General features: G+C 34.6%; 2 protein-coding genes across 2 annotated transcripts; both read right to left on the reverse strand.

The window, feature by feature from the left end:
* Nucleotides 1–11055: 11055 nt before the first annotated feature.
* Nucleotides 11056–12042, reverse strand: LOC122270737 (ATP-dependent DNA helicase PIF1-like). The gene has a single exon (XM_043049243.2). The coding sequence runs from the start codon at nucleotides 12040–12042 to the stop codon at nucleotides 11056–11058; it is 987 nt and encodes a 328-aa protein (XP_042905177.2).
* Nucleotides 12043–13011: 969 nt separating this feature from the next.
* Nucleotides 13012–15014, reverse strand: LOC139426870 (uncharacterized). Its single transcript, XM_071186985.1, has 4 exons — nucleotides 14829–15014; nucleotides 14442–14718; nucleotides 14241–14364; nucleotides 13012–13534 (listed from the first exon to the last, which is right to left on the reverse strand). The coding sequence occupies exons 1-4, from the start codon at nucleotides 15012–15014 to the stop codon at nucleotides 13012–13014; spliced, it is 1110 nt and encodes a 369-aa protein (XP_071043086.1).
* Between the last annotated feature and the right edge of the window lie 3798 nt (nucleotides 15015–18812).

Genomic DNA, 18812 nt, shown 5'->3' on the forward strand with positions numbered 1-18812 from the left:
AAAATGCCGGGCGTCTTATCACTGAGCGCTGGATGGCACTTAAAAAGTTCACCTCCTTGCCACATTCAACCAGCGCTATATTTTGACAAATCTTTGAACTTATAACATTGAATTTTTTTTTTTGGCGTTCTCCACTCTTAATGACCTTTTTCCGCAAAAAAAAAAAAAAAAAAAAAAAAAAAATCGATTTTTTTTTTTTCTTCTTCCGAATCGATTTTTATTTCTAATCCTCAATTTTGAGCCGCGATAGCTCAGAGGATAGAGCGTTAGCCTTCCAATGAGACGAACCCGGTTCGAATCCCAGGCGATACGAATTCCGCATCCGGCTTGCACCGACCACAGTACTGACGTGAAATATCCTCAGTGGTAGACGGATCATGGGTGCGGGTTGGAAACCACACTGACGTGAAATATCCTCAGTGGTAGACGGATCATGGGTTAGAGTCCCCTTGCCATCAGGCTAACCGCGGGAGGTTCTCGTGGTCTTCCTCTCCATGTAACGCAAATGCGGGTTAAAAACGCCGCGATAGCTCAGGGGATAGAGCGTTAGCTTTCCATTGAGGCAAACCGGGTTCGAATCCCAGTCGATACGAATTCCGCATCCGGCTTGCACCAACCACAGTGCTGGCGTAAAATATCCTCAGTGGCAGACGGATCATGGGTTAGAGTCCCCTTGCCGTCAGGCTAACTGTGAGAGGTTCTCGTGGACTTCCTCTCCATGTAACGCAAATGCGGGTTAAGTCCATCAAAAAGTCCTCCACGAAGGCAAATTTCTCCCAATACTCGATCCAGGAGTTCTTTGTCTTCTGGATTGGGTTCAAAATTACAAGGCTACGGAGTTGAACATTAGTAGTCGTAAACCCATAAAATTGGGTCGACTGTTCAACGACGGTTATAAAATAAAAATAAAATGATCATCAATTTTAAAGCTTTTATATCAATGTGGTTGACGTTATATGATTTAGCTCACATTTGAAAATCTCTTATTTTGGGACCATTATTATTAAAGCAAGAAAAATCTTTTAAAATAACAACTAATTAACTTTACAGTAGATATTCAAAATAAAATCACACAAATTCCTTTAAATTATATCTCAAATTAAAAACAGAATTGATAATAAATTTTTGTCCATTAGTAAATTATTGGAAAATTTAATTAAGTGGAAAGCAAAGAATATTCAGAAAATAAAAACTAGAAAATATTTACGCTATCTTTTAAATGAAAAAAATTAAAACAAATCAACTGCCAATAGAGGATAGTTTTGTTAAAACTTTTATCGCATTTTTTTCCATCAGATAATTTATTTAATTTAAAAAATGACATTTCAAAGCTACCTTATCAAATCTTTCATTAAAGTAGCCGACAGATCTTCCATCTACCTTATAAAGCCTTTATATGGAAAGCAATTAAACTTGCTTTTTTTTCCTTCTGTATACTTATGAAATAAAGAATGAAATCTTAGAAGTTTGTGGCGTTCATTATTTCTTTTTCGTTTATTCTGTAAAAAATAAAATCATATTTACACTTGTGATGACAGAAATTTTCTCCTCCTATTTTTTTTTCCATTGTAAGAGATTTAAACAAATTATAGTTATGTTTGCTGTAATTAACTTTTTTTTGTCTTTTTTCCTCAGTGTCAAAATTATTACAAAGATATATAGTTTTTTTTTATTAGTTTAATTTATTTAGATAAAATATAAAATGTTTGAAATATTTCAGATATTTAAAATGACTACATGTATATTATGTACATGTATATTTTGTATACATGTTACTACATGTATACAAAAGTTCACATGAAAAGCCATTTTGTTCCAGTTCTCTCGCGCTGGAGCTTTTAAAACATTCGAAAATATTACCTAAAGTTCTGAAAGCTTTAGCTTTTAACTTACTACCAATGTATAAAATATTTTACGAAAAACATTATAGTTGACAGCCCTGGTAACCATAACAACAACAAAATTTTAACAGTTATAATATCTATATACGACTCTTTTTTCCCCCCGAGAAAAAATGATAGATTGTTTGTGATTGAGAATAATATAAGCATACTTGTTTGCTCGTCCCAAAAAACAGCTATAAATGAAATTATTTTATGAACAGTTTTTTTCCTTCTCTTTTTCGTCCTATTTTCAACCTTGGTTATATGAAATACATATATGACTTAGGTTATATATCGCCTTGCCTGCAAATATGAAAAACGTTATTATGCGGAAGCACCATTTTAAATTTGCGGAAGCGTATTTCATCCATGCTAAGAATTCGGTGTTTTTTTTTTAAAAAATGATCTTTGATTTTAAATCGCGTGGGCAATTTTTAAATTTTTTAATACATAAAAATGTTAAAGAAATCGTTTTTTTCTTTCATACTTTAATTCTTTTCCTAGTATAAGTAACCTGCATTTTCAAACCAGTATTATACAAAACTTTTAACTACTACGAAATTTTCGTTGTTTATGAAAATATTTTTCATTTTGGAAGCAAAGGTAGTGCATTATTATTTTAATAAATTAGAATAAAATAATTTTGCTCACCAGTACACGTAAATAATTTAAACTTACATAAAAAAGATCAAATAATAACTTTTTAGAAATTCTATTCGATTTAAAAATTTCTGCTTTCATGTACTACAATAGGAAAAAAATATTTTTCACAAATGAGTATATACTCAATAATGAGTATATACTCAATTATGTGAAATTGAATGAGCTCAATTTTGTCAGCTAAAGATCGTTTCATACCAAGTTAGTTAATGATCTTCTTCTCATTGGCACGACAGCCCTGGACGGGCCTTGGCCTTCTCAACAAGCCTATACCAAGACATTCTTCGCTTAGCCGGTTCTCCATTTTATTATCTTTAAAACTTGTAGGTCCTTTTCAAGGCAGTCTAAAAATCTTAGGTTTGGTTGTCCTCTTTTTCTTGTACCTGTTGGCCTGGCACTGAAAACTTTTTTGATTGTCCTGCTATCCACCATTCTTATAATGTGGCCTGCCCATTTAATCCTTTGAATTTTGATAAATTTAATGACATCAGGTTCTTTATATGCTTTGTAAAGTTCCGTATTTGATCTTCTAAACCAGGTACCGTTTTTACTTATTCCACCAAAAATGCTTCGCAGTATTTTTTTCTCAAATCTAGCTATCATATTTTAATCTCCATGGGTCATTGTCCAGGTCTCACATGCGCATGTAAGCACTGATCGTATAAGACATTTATAGAGTAGCACTTTTGTTTTTCTTTTTATTAGGCTTGACTTAAGATATTTTCTTAGACCATAAAAACACTTATTGGCCATCGTGATTCTCGAGTATATTTCCTGTGTAGTGTCGTTTTTGTTGTTACTCTTAGACCCCAAATAGGTGAAGCTATCAACGGCTTCGAATTTGTATGCTCCAATTAGTTAATGATCAATATTTTGTTTTAATAAAAATGTTTTAATAAAATGTCACAAAACAATGATTTATTAAATGTTGTTAATATTAGTTAATGCAAATGTTGTAATTATTTTGGACATCTTGAATTTTTCAGAAAAAGTATTATTTTTATGCAGAAGTATTATAAAAATATTAGAATATTTTAAAAGTATAATTTTAAACAAGTAGTTGTTAACGATATTGTAAGATGACTAATTAGTTCAAGTTAGTGAAAGATTATTAAGTTGTACCATCAAGCAAATTAAATTAAGCTACAAGGATTCATTCGTTTTATTAGATTAGTTTAAGTAATAAATCAACGAGAATTTTCTGAATAAATAATTAACTTCCAATTTATTTAATTTATGCAGTTATTTTTCTTCTATGTTAATTATAAATTCTCTTCGTATTCTAGTATCATAAAATGAATATTAAAGCTACCTACGATTTTTTAAAATGTATTTTCATGTTATACATATTAAATGAACAGCGATAATTAAATTCGACTGTTACATTTGGAATGTAACATTTTTAATATAATTTTTTAAATAAGCTGAAGTTATTCGTTTTTCTCCAAGTTAAATTTTTTAATACCTAAAATAAGTTTTAAAAAAAAAACATTTCTACTTCTAAATTGAAATGAAAATAAATTGAAACAGTATAAAAAATATGTCGTTTAATGTTGCTAATACTTTAGGATCAATTATAGTGATTTTACTGATATGTAAAACATATTAGTAGTTCCAAAAGTATCCAACTTCTTTTATCACTTGTCGTACATTTTCTTTTATTATTTTAATAAGAATAACTAAGTTTTGAAATATAAATAAAATTTATAGATTTTTTCATTGTAATCCAAATAGCAACTCGTCCACAAATAATAGAAAGAGAAAAAAATCGACTTCATACGTTTAATTTAAGAGGATAAGCTCACGTTTATTAATTTAAGAGATACAGATCATACATTTAATTTAAGAATCTAAGTCACCTACTTCTTTTGTTTCGAAAAAAACAGTGAGTTTTAACTGCAAATAAAAATGCTATAAATACTTATATAATAGTGTGATAGAATTATTTTGTTTCTGAAAAATAAAGGCTAGTGATTATACCCTTGAGTTACCACTTTTTGCTCTTTCGTCTTTTGAATATATCTATCTATCTATCTATCTATCTATCTATATATATATATATATATATATATATATATATATATATATATATATATATATATATATATATATATATATATATATATATATTCTTGCATTCAGAACCTAATACGGCAATTCTGAAAAACATTGAGCCATTAAGCACTATTTGCACTTGCACTAACTGTAATAGCCGAATGATCTAAAATTTGGGCCTTTTTTCTAATAACAATTGTATCAATCTTAATTTCATTTAAATAATTAACTTCTTGGTTACCAGAATTCTTAGCAATTATCCAGATTAAATTATCACAAACATTAATTTAAAAATATGTTTACAATAACTACGCAATGCTTATTTAAAATGCGATCATTAGTTTTAAGAAAGAATAGGACATAGCATTCGCCTCCCAACGAGGTGTCCCGGGTTCGAATCCCAACAATGGTTGGTGGATACGAATTGCGCACCCGGCTCGCACCGACCACAGTGCTGTTGTAAAATATCCTCAGTGGTTTAAGGATTATGGGATAGAGTTCCCTTGCCGTCAGGCTGACCGTGGAAGGTTTTCACGATTTTCTCTCCATGTAACGAAAATGTGTGTTAGTTCCATCAAGAAGTCCTAAACGAAGACTAATGTCTCCCAATATTTGATTCACAAGTTCCCTTGTGTTCTGAATTGGGTTCAAAATTAAAAGGCTACGAAGTTGAACATTGGTATTGGGAACTGATTTGGGTCGTAAACTCAAAAATTGGGTCAGCTGTACAACAACGGTTATAAAATAAAATAAAATACAGTAGCTTAGGGAGACTTTATAATGTTTAAACTGTTGGCAGATTGAGGAAGATTATGAAAAAATATTTCAAACAGCACTATTTGTATCCACTAATTACAGCAATCGGATGATTTTTAAAAGTAGCTTTTTTTTTAATAACAACAATTATACAAACATTAGTTTTATTTAAAATAAACCACCTTCTTTATCACCAGATTTCCTGATTTACTATTTTAAATTAAATTTGCACAATGAGCAATTGAAATGAAGAAATTTTGAAACTGCTGTTAGTAATAAAAATTCTACATACAATAGTACATTGGTAATTCTGTTGTTGTTGCTGCTTATCCTCATAGATCCGACATTAGTCAGATCAACTCTATAAAGTTGTTGACAGCCAGAAAGTCGATGGCAAGAAGGGGATCGGAAGTTAAGTCCGCCCTGGATAGTCCGACACAATCAAGTATATGCTTCGGCGAGGCTGGATGGACACAGCATTTTTTTCAAGTCAGGTAAATTTTTGTTCCACGTTCGAATGTTTGACGTTTCAGGTGACCAGTTGAGAATCTGGCCAAGGCAGTCAGGGAGTTTCGATCGCAATTGATTCCCAGAAGGCTGGCAGGAGATGTTGAGGTGTACCACTGGTGCGTAAGTGGAGTTTGCCAGATTGATTTTTGTCTATATTTTTCATTGGAGTAAAGTTCCTGATAAGTGATGACCTGGTGGACACATCTTCCTCACTGCCCTCCTCGGCCAGTCTATCTGCTATCTCGTTGTTGTGCACATGTGATGGAATCCATTAGAGTTACTAATTCTGCATCGTATCTACTACATCTAATTAGTTAGTTCTTTTGTATGGTGACAAATCACAGCAATTTTAAAAGTTTTTTTTTTAAATTTAAGAGTCATAAATTTTTTTTTGCCTTGGCTGCTGCACGGAGAAAAAAAATTCTGTATCTATCAAATTGACATGACAATGTGAACATTATTTTATCAATTCTTTGTACAATTTGCTTTTAAAATAAGTCTAATCCAATTCTAATATATGAATGGGGATATTTTACCCTTTGTGTTATAGGACATAAGTAAGTTAATTTTCTCTTTCCTCTTTTTGCTTCAACGACAAAGCAAGAAAAATCAAGCCCTGAGAGTCAAAAGAAAAAAAAGGCTGGGAAAAAACACATAGTGTATTATGAATAAAAAAGAACATAATTAACAGAAGTTGGGATTTTTCCAAGATAACTTTTTCAGTTGAACTTTATCTTAGAAATCTGGAACGGTTCTTGTTAGACAAAAACTTAGAGCATCATCAATTTGTCTAATGTAGTTCGTCTACAATAAACATATTTTAATATATAAATCTCGCAAAAAACCATTTTGAGTTGAGGAAGATTTTTAGAAAGAAAAATCATTTATAAAAACTATCTGTGATGTTTTTTTTTTATATATATTTATTCCTGATTGTTCTTTTACTTTCTGACTTACAAAAAAATATGATTTTTCTTTTTCAAAATACTGGGTTCTGGATATAAAGGAGAGAAAATTCGGAAGAAAAAAATATGCGTGCTTTTTACTAAAAAGGCTCTCTTGAATAATTTGAAACGGTGACTTATAATTAAATTGGTCCAAGTCCTTCACATGTAAATATTTTTAACTTGTTATTAAATACGAATATTAAATAAAATTTATAAATTCACATATTAAACTTTTATATAAGTATTAAAATAATTATACACAAAAAAAAATTCTTTAAAAAACGTAATTATTATGCACAACTGTTGTTTCATTTTGGATTGACAAATATTCTTATATAATAATACTCTTACATACCTGCCAACTCTCCCGGATTTTGCGGGAGATTTTATTTTCATATTTAAAGTGGTAGTAAATATATACTATTTTTTCTTTTATAAATTTAATTTTTAAATGATTTTGATCACCACTATTCTTACAAAAATTAAGCTTATATATTAATATGCGTTACTATCATGGTTGTCAACTTAATTTGCTTCAAATACAACGTATTTGTTTGCTTAAAATTGAAGTTTTAATTCCATTTTAATACCACTGGGAAAAATGATAATGGAAGGGATTAAAAGTTGGCAAGTCTGCTCTTAAGATCAAATAGTTTAACACGTTCACGCCGGGGTGACCCACCGGTGGGTCACGCTAGATTGTCTCATCTTGGCATCGCACCGGAGTAAAAACTGGTAACAATAAATTTCATTTTTTAGTTTTTTTCCGGGAATAGTAAAAATTTCCATAACTACAAATTGTTTTTAACGGATGAAATTTTTATATTGAATTGCTTCTTCGCCGTGATAAAATTAATAACAGTGAATTGTTATTATTGAGAATAGATTAACTCCTCCCGAATATTATCTAATATTGAAATAGTTCTTCTACCAGTATTTTCACTTTTCCCGGCGTGAACGTGTTAATGCAAACATATAAACTGCTGTTTGTAGAAAATGCAACACCATGAAAGAATCATCAGAATCAAATGAAATTTAATGCAGAAACGACTTGTACTGATACAAATAAATGATGAAATTTTCAAAACAAAAGAAACAAATTAAGCGTCCGAAATCAGTATTTGGTGCAGCCACCACGCGCTGCAATAAGTGCTGCTATACGACGTGGCATGGAGTCAAACAGATGTTGAATATCTGCTTGAGGAAGAGAATTCCATATCGCTTGTATGCGCAACCAAAGTTCGTCTTTGGAAACTGCAGGACGCGGATCACGAGTGAGACGCCGACCAACCATATCCCACACGTGCTCAATAGGCGACATATCCGGCGAATAAGCAGGCCAAGGAAGAAGTTGCATGCGTTGTGCTGAACAGAAGTCTCTAACAGTCCGCGCAACATGTGGGCGTGCATTATCCTGCTGAAAGATAGCTCCAGGGATGCCTTGAAGGAAAGGAACGACTTCGGGCTGTAGCACTTCACGGACGTATCTGTTGCTATTGAGATTACCCTCAATTCGTATCAAATTGGATCGTCCATGATACGAAATCGCACCCCAGACCATAACTCCGGGTGTTCGACCACTATGTCGTTCAATAATACACTCAGGAAGGCAGCGTTGACCGGCATAACGTCTAACACGAACACGGCCATCATGGGTCCACAAATTGAAGCGTGATTCATCTGAAAAGACAACTTGGTGCCAATCAGCTCGCCAGTCTCTGTGCTCAAGAGCCCACTGCCGACGCAGCCGTCGATGATCCGCCGTGAGGGGAATCCTGTATAATGGCACCCTTGCACGCAATCCACGGCGCAGCAGACGACGACGAATTGACGAAGCCGACAATTGTACACCTGTAGCAGTAGACCAATGTGCTGCCAGCTGCCTGGAGGAAGCTGTGCGATCATTCACCGCCATGCGGAGCAGGTGTCGATCATCGCGCTCTGACGTCACCTTCTGTCGTCCAGTGCCTGTTTTTCGAGTTGTTCGGTGCTCGTCGGTCCACTGCTTCCAAACTCGCATCACTGTGGAACTGTTCCGCTGCATACGAGCTGCTATTGCGCGATAGGAAAATCCTCCTTCTCGAAGGCCGATTATCCTCCCTCGTTCAAACTCCGTAAGTTGCTTGAATTTCTTATTCTTCCGTCGTGGAGGCATACTCAGGTCTCACTAAACGTTTGCCACTAACAAATAATCATAGACTATTTTCAACGTCCCGCTACAGCACTTTATTTATACGCTTTCAGCATCAATTCAGAGGGCGCTGCGCGCGCCACGCACGCGCGATGGCTCTGAAACTTTATTAATTTGCATAATATCCTATAATTGACATTTGCTGCGAATTTCATTTGATTCTGATGATTCCTTCATGGTGTTGCATTTTCTACAAACAGCAGTTTACATAAAATTGCACTACTAGAGATGCTACTAGAACTAGATGCTGCAATTGAACTACTAGAGATGCCAACATGTAAGAAAATATTTTCTAGTGGTAATGAAATTCAAGTTATTTTCAATTTATTACTTTTCATATCAAGGAATGTTTTCCCCACTTCATATCAAAAACTCGGAGTATCATGCGAAATGTAACCTTATTGCAGTTATCTAGAGGTGGCACGTTTAAAGAGTAGTCGTTATTATCCTTATTCTACAAGTTTTACTATTTACAGGGGAGCATTGAAATTTTGAACCCGATCCAGAAGACAAGGAAACTCCTAAGTATTGGGAGAAATTTGTCTCCGTGGAGGATTTTTTGTTGGAACTAACCCGCATTTGCTTTACATTAAAACCTCCCACAGTTTACCTGATGGCAAGGGATGGATGATAAATCTACCACTGATTGATCCACAAGATATTTTTACGTCAGCACTGTGGTTGGTGAAAGCCGGATGCAGAATTCGTATCGACTAGCCATTGCTAGATAACGAATTCGGGTCATTTCATTGGGATTCGAAGGCTCTATCCACTGAGCCACCATGACCCAATGCAACATGTTAACAACAGAAAAATATCAATAAAAACTGCAACGAAAACCTTATCCGAAGCGAGGAAAAAAGCGAAAATTAAAGGAAAGTTCTCCTAGTGAATAATCGTTCTACTACAAATTTTTTTTTTAGCCACCACAATTTCGGGAAAAAAATATTATCGTAACTTTCTACGTTAAGCATAGTACACCTCTAATAACAACATGAGCTTTTGACTTTATGACTTACTAATTATATGATTTCCCAGAATCGATCGATCGAATGTTGGTGCTTTGCGCCAAATACCCACGATATCCAGCATCCAGGGCATCTAATATTAATAATAATTTTTTTATCCTGTTTCTCATCTATTAGGACAAATTAGTAGACATAATTTGCACTAGGCTTCTATTCATTCATTTGCACTAGGCTCCTAGGCTTGCACTAGCCTGCCTATTCACAAAACCTCAACCTCAAAACATAAACTCATTTCGAAAGACAATGACTGAAATATCGGCATTTCGGAGGCCAACGAAGTAAAGCGAGATCATTGATTCCAATTCCGTGAACACCAATTTCAGCGGTTAGTAACAACATCATTAATTTATACTCATACAAATCAGTGTATTGTTAAGGAAATTTTTTTATGCATCTATCTGAAGATATAGCTTGTCAAAGAACATCCAAATAAACATCGTTCGGGAACAACCCTGAATAAATTTAAACGGTACTGAAACAGTAGCTTCTGGGAAAGGGAAGATTTTTTTTGTTTGTTTGTTGAAAAACGGCTAACTGCAAACATGCCTACAACTTAAACAGAACAGATACTAGTAAATAAACAACTCCGTACACATCATTTAATTGATATTATAAGTAATTCAAACTGAACCAATCTCTGGGCAACTCATGTTAGGAACAAATTTGTTACTGAAACAGACGATGTCCTGTACACTCGTCTTTAATTGGAAAATTTCAAATTTTTTTTTGAATAAGCTGTAACAATCTGGATTGTTTTGATGCAAATTTTTATTAAAAAGTTATCATATTATCTAACGTCATTACATATATCTTATCACAATTCGACCAATCGATAGCGTGTGAGTATGTGTATACTATCAGCGAAGTTAAATGTAGAGGTTGTTTTAAATCAAAACTTAAACTTATTTTAATTAAAGGTAAAAAAGTGAAAACTTAAACTATTTTATAACAGATATATTTTTTCAATTAATAAAAACTTAAGTTATCGTAATGCCATTAGATGTACAATATTTTTGGTTAATCCTTCAGGAGCATACACAAACAAATTCGAGGGTTTTCCAACTCTGGAACACGCAACATATAATTGACCGTGAGAAAAGCACGGGTTTTCTAAATCTAAGCACACAAATTGTCATTGTTTGACTTTGTGACTTATTAATAGTCATAGCAAATGCTAAGCGGATTGGAAATTGCAAACGTTTGAATGGTATAGGCGAATCTGAAGGAATTATTGGGATCCGCGGTAGAAGTACAACTTTACCTTGAAATTTTCCACTTAAAATAGTGGCTTCCAAAATGTTACCCATGATTTTTTTTATGACCAGTCGCGTGCCATTACACAATTTCGGAGCATTCAAATTTCTAAGCAAAATTATAGGTGAACCAATCTTCAATCGCAAATTATGGGGTGGCATTCCAGGTAAATCCAGTGAATTTAAAAACTCGGCAGGATAGTTGACAACTTCATCAGGATCAACAACAGTGTCAATCGATTTGAATGTAATTTCACTACCAGGCAATGATTGTTGTACTTTAAAATTGATTGCGTCAATATCTAAATTTTTTGCGGCTAAAATAGCTCGCTCACGTAGCCATGCATGATTAGTATAATTATGTGGCAAATCTGGAAAGATACTTTTTATTAACTCCTCTTTGGTAGTCACCATGTTGCAAAAATTCTGTGGGAGTCGAATATATTGTGTATCTTCATACAATTGAATTTTACCATTGCCAATGTCTAACAGTTGTTCAGAGAATCTTGACGCTAATGGATCATTTTGAAGTTGAACACGCATATTAAGAGTAAGGCATAATTTACTGACACTTCGCCACAGATAAGATTCTTTCAAACATGCGTTTATTTCGTTCGCATATGTCGCACGTGGAATGACGGGTAATGTTTGTCTGAAATCACCTGACAGCAACAGTAGAGCAGCACCAAAAAGCCGAGTATTATCTTTGATATCTTTTAGGGACCTGTCGAGAGCTTCAAGCGAATGCTTGTGGGCCATTGTACATTCATCCCAGATAATTTTACATTTTCTCAAAACTTCAGTCATGCCTGAATGCTTCTTTATGTTTCACATTGCTTCGGGATTGGTATGAATATTCAAAGGTAATTTAAGTGCTGAATGCGCTGTCCGTCCACCATCAAGTAAGGTTGCTGCAATGCCTGATGAAGTAATTGCCAATGCAATATGATTTTGAGATCGAATGCGCGCAAGTATTAGTGAGCTGAGGAATGTTTTACCAGTGCTACCTGGTGCGTCCAGAAAAAAAATCCACCTTGTGCTGTAATTGACACGTTAATTTGATCATATATATTTCGTTGCTCAGCAGTAAGCAATCGTTCATTGTTAGCAACAAAAGTAGCCAGAGAAGTCATATCGAACTGGTGTTCACGTTGAACGTCGCTGTTGATGATATCTGCTGCTTGGTGGATTGGCGCTAGCATGCCAAAATTTATGAGCGGCATGTTCGAAATAAGAATACAAATATCCTCAATCATTATTAATGCCTCGTTATATATTTCTGTGGAGAATTCAATACTGAGATTTTGATTAGTAATTCTAATCCGATGCAAAATATCCTCACTCATTTAGTCTTTATATTTATTCCACAGAGCAGATTCTTCAGGCGGAAAACACGTTGTCAATATTATTGAAAATAATTGACGAATTTGCTGTGGAGATGAGCTCAGTGCTGCATCTGCAAGTGCGAGGTCCCAATAGTTATCATCCTCCAATAAATGTAACTCACGACACGCATCAAAGAAAGTGCTGTATAAAGTACCGTTGACTTTTCGCAAGCATTGGAAGGATGTCGGTCCAGGAACGTTAACCAATAACAAACGCAGAAAAAAGCATTCGCGTTGCTTAGGATGAACTGTATATAATCGTCCTGAAGTATTTGTCATAACTATGTCGGCAAATCCTGGGACTGGAGTGCCTCGTTTCCGTGGTTTCCAACTTTTTGATTGTTTATTCCATGTAAAAAAATTTAGGAACATCAGTATACATTAATGTCTTTACAAATTCACCAACAATATCTTGTCGATTACAAAGGTTGAAAAATTCAGTAAGAGTTGTTTTTGGAGCTGTTAAAGCTTGTTGTAGTGCATTCTGTTCTGTGAAATAAACACGCTGTCCATTTTCAAGATGCGCAGCCAAATGTACAACAGCAGGATCCCTTTCATGTATAGGAAATGTAAAAATTCGCCAAATAGCTTCATTACTGCTTATGTATCGTCCCATTTGATAATGTGTTATTTCGTCATTCTTATTTACATTTTGAACAGCAAATATAGCTTTATCACTGCCCTTATGAACGTACTTACAAATGTACTTGATAGACTTCACCGAACTGCATAACTCAACGTTTATGTATGCTTTATAGGTTTTGCACAGTAATGGTGAGTATGGAACCACCCAGCGATTATCGATGTCAACTCTTACACCGTTTGATAGACGCAATTCATATGATTGACCGCCATTGTCTACATCTCTACGACGTTAAGATGGATAACCATCGATATTGGTGATAGTGTCAGTTTGACATGGTTTAGGAAAACGTTTCATACATTTTCCATTATCCATACATGGTGACATCATGTTGAGAGAACCACATGGACCATGGATCATATTAGTAGTCACAATGTCAAACAATTCTTGATCATCATTCGGATTTGGAATTTCCGCTGAAATAATTGTGTCAATTTCTTCTGGGCGTACTTGGTCCACCAACCAAATCAAAATATGCGCATGAGGTAAACCTCGTTTTTGCCATTCAACAGAATAAAGTCAACATCGTGTTTCACCAAATACCAAGTGATGCGTAATCAATTTCATCAGAGATTTCAATTTTTGTTTGAACACACGTGCAATGATATCATGGCGATGCATCGATGTTTGACCTGATAACAGTAAATTTTTAATTTCATCCCAGTTTGGATTACACGTAAATGTGATAAAAAGATCTGGTCGGCCGTATGCGCGTACGTAAGTCAATGTCTTGAATATATTCTTGCATATGATGCGGACTACCAATGTATGGTGATGGAAGAATATATGCGGTACCGATGTTGTTGATATCATTCGTTGCATCTACGTTACCGATTATGGCGTCACGCAAATGAATGTACTCCTCAGAACGAAGTTTCGCTTTATTAAATTTTATATAACGCAATCTCTCACTTTCGATTTTTACACACATATCAACAATGTACTGATGAAATAGCCGTCTGCATCGGAGAATTTTATTATCATCATTTTCACGAATCATCAACCGGTATGCGTAGAAATTCATCGCACTAACTTTCTTGATTAGTTCTTCACCTGTAAATAAAACTATTTATAATATAAACAGGAATAATTGGTTCAAAAAAAATTATAATATAATCTATAAGTTGTGCCTGTTGTTGGATTCCTTTGTTTAATATTTAAATGATATCCATCTTCTCCTTCCCAAAATATCAACGCATATTGAAGTGCGTCGTAAGAACGATGATTGTCTTGAATTCTTTGTATTGTATTATCTCTGCGTTGTATGCGAATATCTCGACGTTCACATGGGTCACCAGCCATAACAACTGCAACTTCATTAACAGTTGGAACATTATATGTGCCTGTGTGCTCTCCATAGGGCACTTTGTCTGCTTTAATAACTTGGCGTAGTTGTCGTTTTGCAGTCTGTTGGAAAGAGTCTTGAACAATCGTATCAATTGGTTATGGTTTTTCAAGAACGTTTCCAAAATGTCCACAATTTCTCGTTCCCCCATCTACTCTATATGGTTGTATACGCATCGTGTATGAGTTTGTTGCTCCTCATCGCCCATAAAGTAAATTTGTAAGAATTTTGGATCGACATTAGGCATTAGAAGCAATGAACCAATTTGGTGGTACACTTGACCTTGAATCTTAAATGTAGATTCAAAATTACGACCATCCTCATTATGAACAATTTTTGTTGCTCCAAATGATGTCATTTGAAAGCAAGAATTGACGAATTACGAATTTTCCGCAAAAACAATTTCGATTGAGATGCGGTTCCAGCTAATAATGTTTTCAAAGGTTCCGGTGGTGGATTTAATGGTGGAAGTGAAATTTTTCCAGATGCGCATCATAAACCAGCTAATTCACCTTTGTATTTTAAAGCATGACAATATGGACGCTCATTGTCCATACTACCGATTAAGATTAATGCATGTGACGAATAGTCTATTTCAGGGTCATATTCAAACGCAAGACGATTAAGTGATGCTCGTATCAATGCTCGATTATCTTGCATTCGCCGTTGGTTACGTTCTCTGTTTTCGTTGGTCTCTCGTTGTCTTAATGCATTTGCACGAAGACGTTGATTGCGTTGCTCTGAATTTTCATTTTCACGTGAAGATGCAACTTGATTTCTTGAATTCACATTACCCGTCAAGTGTTCTTCAACTGTTCTATTCAATCAACGATCATGGACCAATTGTGCGTTTCGAGTACGTCGACCAATATTTCTTGCTCTTCCACGAAGACGTGGCATTTCTTTGTAAAACAAAATACTGTAAAATAGTACATTGTAATAAATTGAAATTTATTATAGGTTTTTTTTCAATACTTTTAAAGATAGATTATTTGTCTGTAGATGGCACCACTACGGTAAAGTTTAAATTCAATCATAATATTTTTTTTTAGAAATTTTGAATTAGTCGTTTAAAAAGGGATTTTTGGGGTGAAATCTATGTAACTAAATTTATTAATATTTATTGAGGATGGTATTATAACTTGTATAGGGTATTGGTGGATTTATGACGGTTTTTCTCAGGGACCTTTTTTTTTGGTTCTGACGTCCGCCGGATGCGGGATAACTCTGGACGTGGTAAACAGGTCAGTCTAGATTCTTTCGCCTTGTTGAAGGGAGGATAAAAGAGAAGCGATGAATGTGGCTGGGTAGCAGTTGCAGTACCAGTAGTAAGCAGTTAACCAGAGCAGTATCCTGGGGATACGGAGTTTGTCCGCTGAAGGAGTGGTTCGTGACAGTATCTCGGAGATGGTGGATCGTAACCTTAGGGAAAGCTAAACTGAAGTCTCTAGCGGGAAGGACTACCGAGATTAGCCAAAAGCCGATATCCTCGAGACGATGGGCCAAGTCCGAGGGAATCTATGCTGGACGTCCGGTGTCCCCCTTCTACATGCCTAAGCCTCTTGAAATTAGAATAGCTGGAGAAATTTCGAGATCCTAGCCGAGGAGTTTGTCCATGAGTTCATCTACCATTCCGGTGGGCGATTCCAGAGGGCAAACAGTAAATTCCTTAGGGTACTTATAAAACTTAAAATTTTATTTAGTTAGCATTTTAGAGGAATCATTTACCGTAAATTCTGAACTGTTATGTTGTGTTTTTTTTTTGTGTAGGAGAACAATCAGTATTTAAGTGTAATTTATAGATATCATAAACCAAGTCTGTGTTTTTAGAAATGTTAAATGCAGTTCTTATTTTTTAAATGTCTTTTTTTGAACTGTAGAAATTGAAGGTTATGCTTGAGTGTTTTAAGGTTGCATTTTTGTTTTAATTAATGTATAAATGTTTGTTCCCATGTTAGCATTTGGAAATGTGTGAAATTATGTTTTTTGAAGATTTAGAGGTGCAATAAAAATGAGTTTTAAATGTTAAAAGTAGATATTTGTCTACTAAATAACCTGGGTAACCGTTACTAAATTTAAATTTTGAGATCACAGCCAAAGGGGTAACGGTACAAATTGGTGCCGTGACCAGGATAGGCAAATTTTATAGAAAGGGCCTAAATTGGTGCTGCAATCTTTTGCATTTCCAGATGCTAACATTTGACTTTTTATGTGTTTTAAAGTTGTATAATATTTGAGTGTATTTATATATTTCCAGTTTTTGAGGTGGACAAAAACAAGTTCGGATATATTCAATTAATAGTGTATTTGTGAAATTTGAGTTATAACCGAATATGTGTCCTAAAGATAAGCTTTCGCCCCGGGATGGTCAAACGGGTGTGTTTATGCTAGGCAATTTTTCCCTTTGAACGTTGCAAGTACTCCGGCACTATTAACATATGGTAGGGAATTAACTTTACCTCTGGAATTTTTCAAGAACCATAAACCTTTCTCGTATGCGGAAGCTGAGGACTTTGCCAAAGATTTACTTGGTAAATTGCATAGTACTTATGCATCAGCGAGGGAAAATCTAGAATATTCTGCGGAAAATAGAAAAGCTCGTAGAGACAAAAACGTCAAACAATATAATTTCCAAGCAGGGGATGAATTATACTGGTTCAATCCTGTGTTAAAGAAAAACCAGTGCAAGAAATTTGCTAAATTTAATCAGGGCCATTTCAGGGTGATTGAAGTCGTATCTCCGGTCACTTTGAAAATCCAACATACAAAAAATATTGGTTATACTAGGGTTGTTCATGTGGAGAATGTGGCAAAGGCGGAGCAAAGATTGGAAATTTTGCGATCCAGAGATAGTGGGTTCGGTGACCAAATCAGTGGCAGTGTAGATAGAGAAAGAGTAGAGACGCCTGCTCCAGGAAATCTACTATATGAGACAGGTAAATTCGTGCCTTTTCCGCAACCTCGTTATAACTTAAGACAACGAGTAAATGGACGGGTCATAAGAAATAAGAATTTGTAAGAGGGGGGTGCAACTAAATTTTTCTTGTTTTAAATTGGGTTATAAATGTTTTGGGGTGGAATGTCAAATGTTCTCCAAATATGGAGGAGGAGTTTATATCTGGCGGTGTATATTTTGGTTACATAAGCCGGAATGTAGTAGGTCGGTGGAGACTGTTTATTGTTTTCAGGTGGACCACGGTCCTTTTATGTACATAAGTGTGAAGTGTAGGTCTCCACTGGCATTTGTAATGATGTATGTAATCAGTCAAAACTGGGTTTGTCCCATTTTTGTTTTTTTTTAATGTTATTTTGAAAATGTAGATTATGAATGTTTCGATGTTTAAAATTTGAAAGCTGAAGATTGATAACGTTGCTGTACAATCTTTTCCTGACCCCCTATGGGCCGCTGGAAAAGGTATTGCGAAGTGTAAATCTGAGTTATAATGTTTTTTAAAGTTAAGTGTAGTTTAAACAACTTTGGCGCATATTTGATTCCTCTTTTCTGTTTCCTTGCAAGGTGCACATTGTTAGGGTCAGATTTGATTTTAGTGATAAAGATCTAAAAGTAGGTTTAAAGCCGCGTGGTGCTTTTAGAGATTTTGAACTTTAAGTAGGAATTATTTATAAACAGCTTAAAAGAAAAGGAAAAACGGAATTTTTTGTGTAAGACCAGTACTTTAGTTTTCTTGATAAGGTTCCAGTTCATTTTAACCAACAGTGCTATAATGTTTCAAAAAATTAAAAGTATTTAAATTTTTTTTCGGTGAGGCGATGGTATTGTAATAAATTGAAATTTATTATAGGTTTTTTTTCAATACTTTTAAAGATAGATTATTTGTCTGTAGATGGCACCACTACGGTAAAGTTTAAATTCAATCATAATATTTTTTTTTAGAAATTTTGAATTAGTCGTTTAAAAAGGGATTTTTGGGGTGAAATCTATGTAACTAAATTTATTAATATTTATTGAGGATGGTATTATAACTTGTATAGGGTATTGGTGGATTTATGACGGTTTTTCTCAGGGACCTTTTTTTTTGGTTCTGACGTCCGCCGGATGCGGGATAACTCTGGACGTGGTAAACAGGTCAGTCTAGATTCTTTCGCCTTGTTGAAGGGAGGATAAAAGAGAAGCGATGAATGTGGCTGGGTAGCA

Source organism: Parasteatoda tepidariorum, chromosome 9, assembly GCF_982258835.1.
Source record: "Parasteatoda tepidariorum strain Cologne lab strain chromosome 9, Ptep-v5.0, whole genome shotgun sequence".
Lineage (NCBI taxonomy): Eukaryota > Metazoa > Arthropoda > Arachnida > Araneae > Theridiidae > Parasteatoda > Parasteatoda tepidariorum.

What these genes read in the sequence shown, in the direction of transcription:
- LOC122270737 (XM_043049243.2), bottom strand. Translation starts at nt 12,042, where the DNA reads ATGGCCCACAAGCATTCGCTTGAAGCTCTCGACAGGTCCCTAAAAGAT.
- LOC139426870 (XM_071186985.1), bottom strand. Translation starts at nt 15,014, where the DNA reads ATGACATCATTTGGAGCAACAAAAATTGTTCATAATGAGGATGGTCGT. An exon ending in ACAAAGGAATCCAACAACAG is followed by an intron (nt 14,365 to 14,441) that starts GCACAACTTATA and finishes TTTTATTTACAG; the next exon opens with GTGAAGAACTAATCAAGAAA. An exon ending in CATCAGTACATTGTTGATAT is followed by an intron (nt 13,535 to 14,240) that starts GTGTGTAAAAAT and finishes TTAACGTCGTAG; the next exon opens with AGATGTAGACAATGGCGGTC.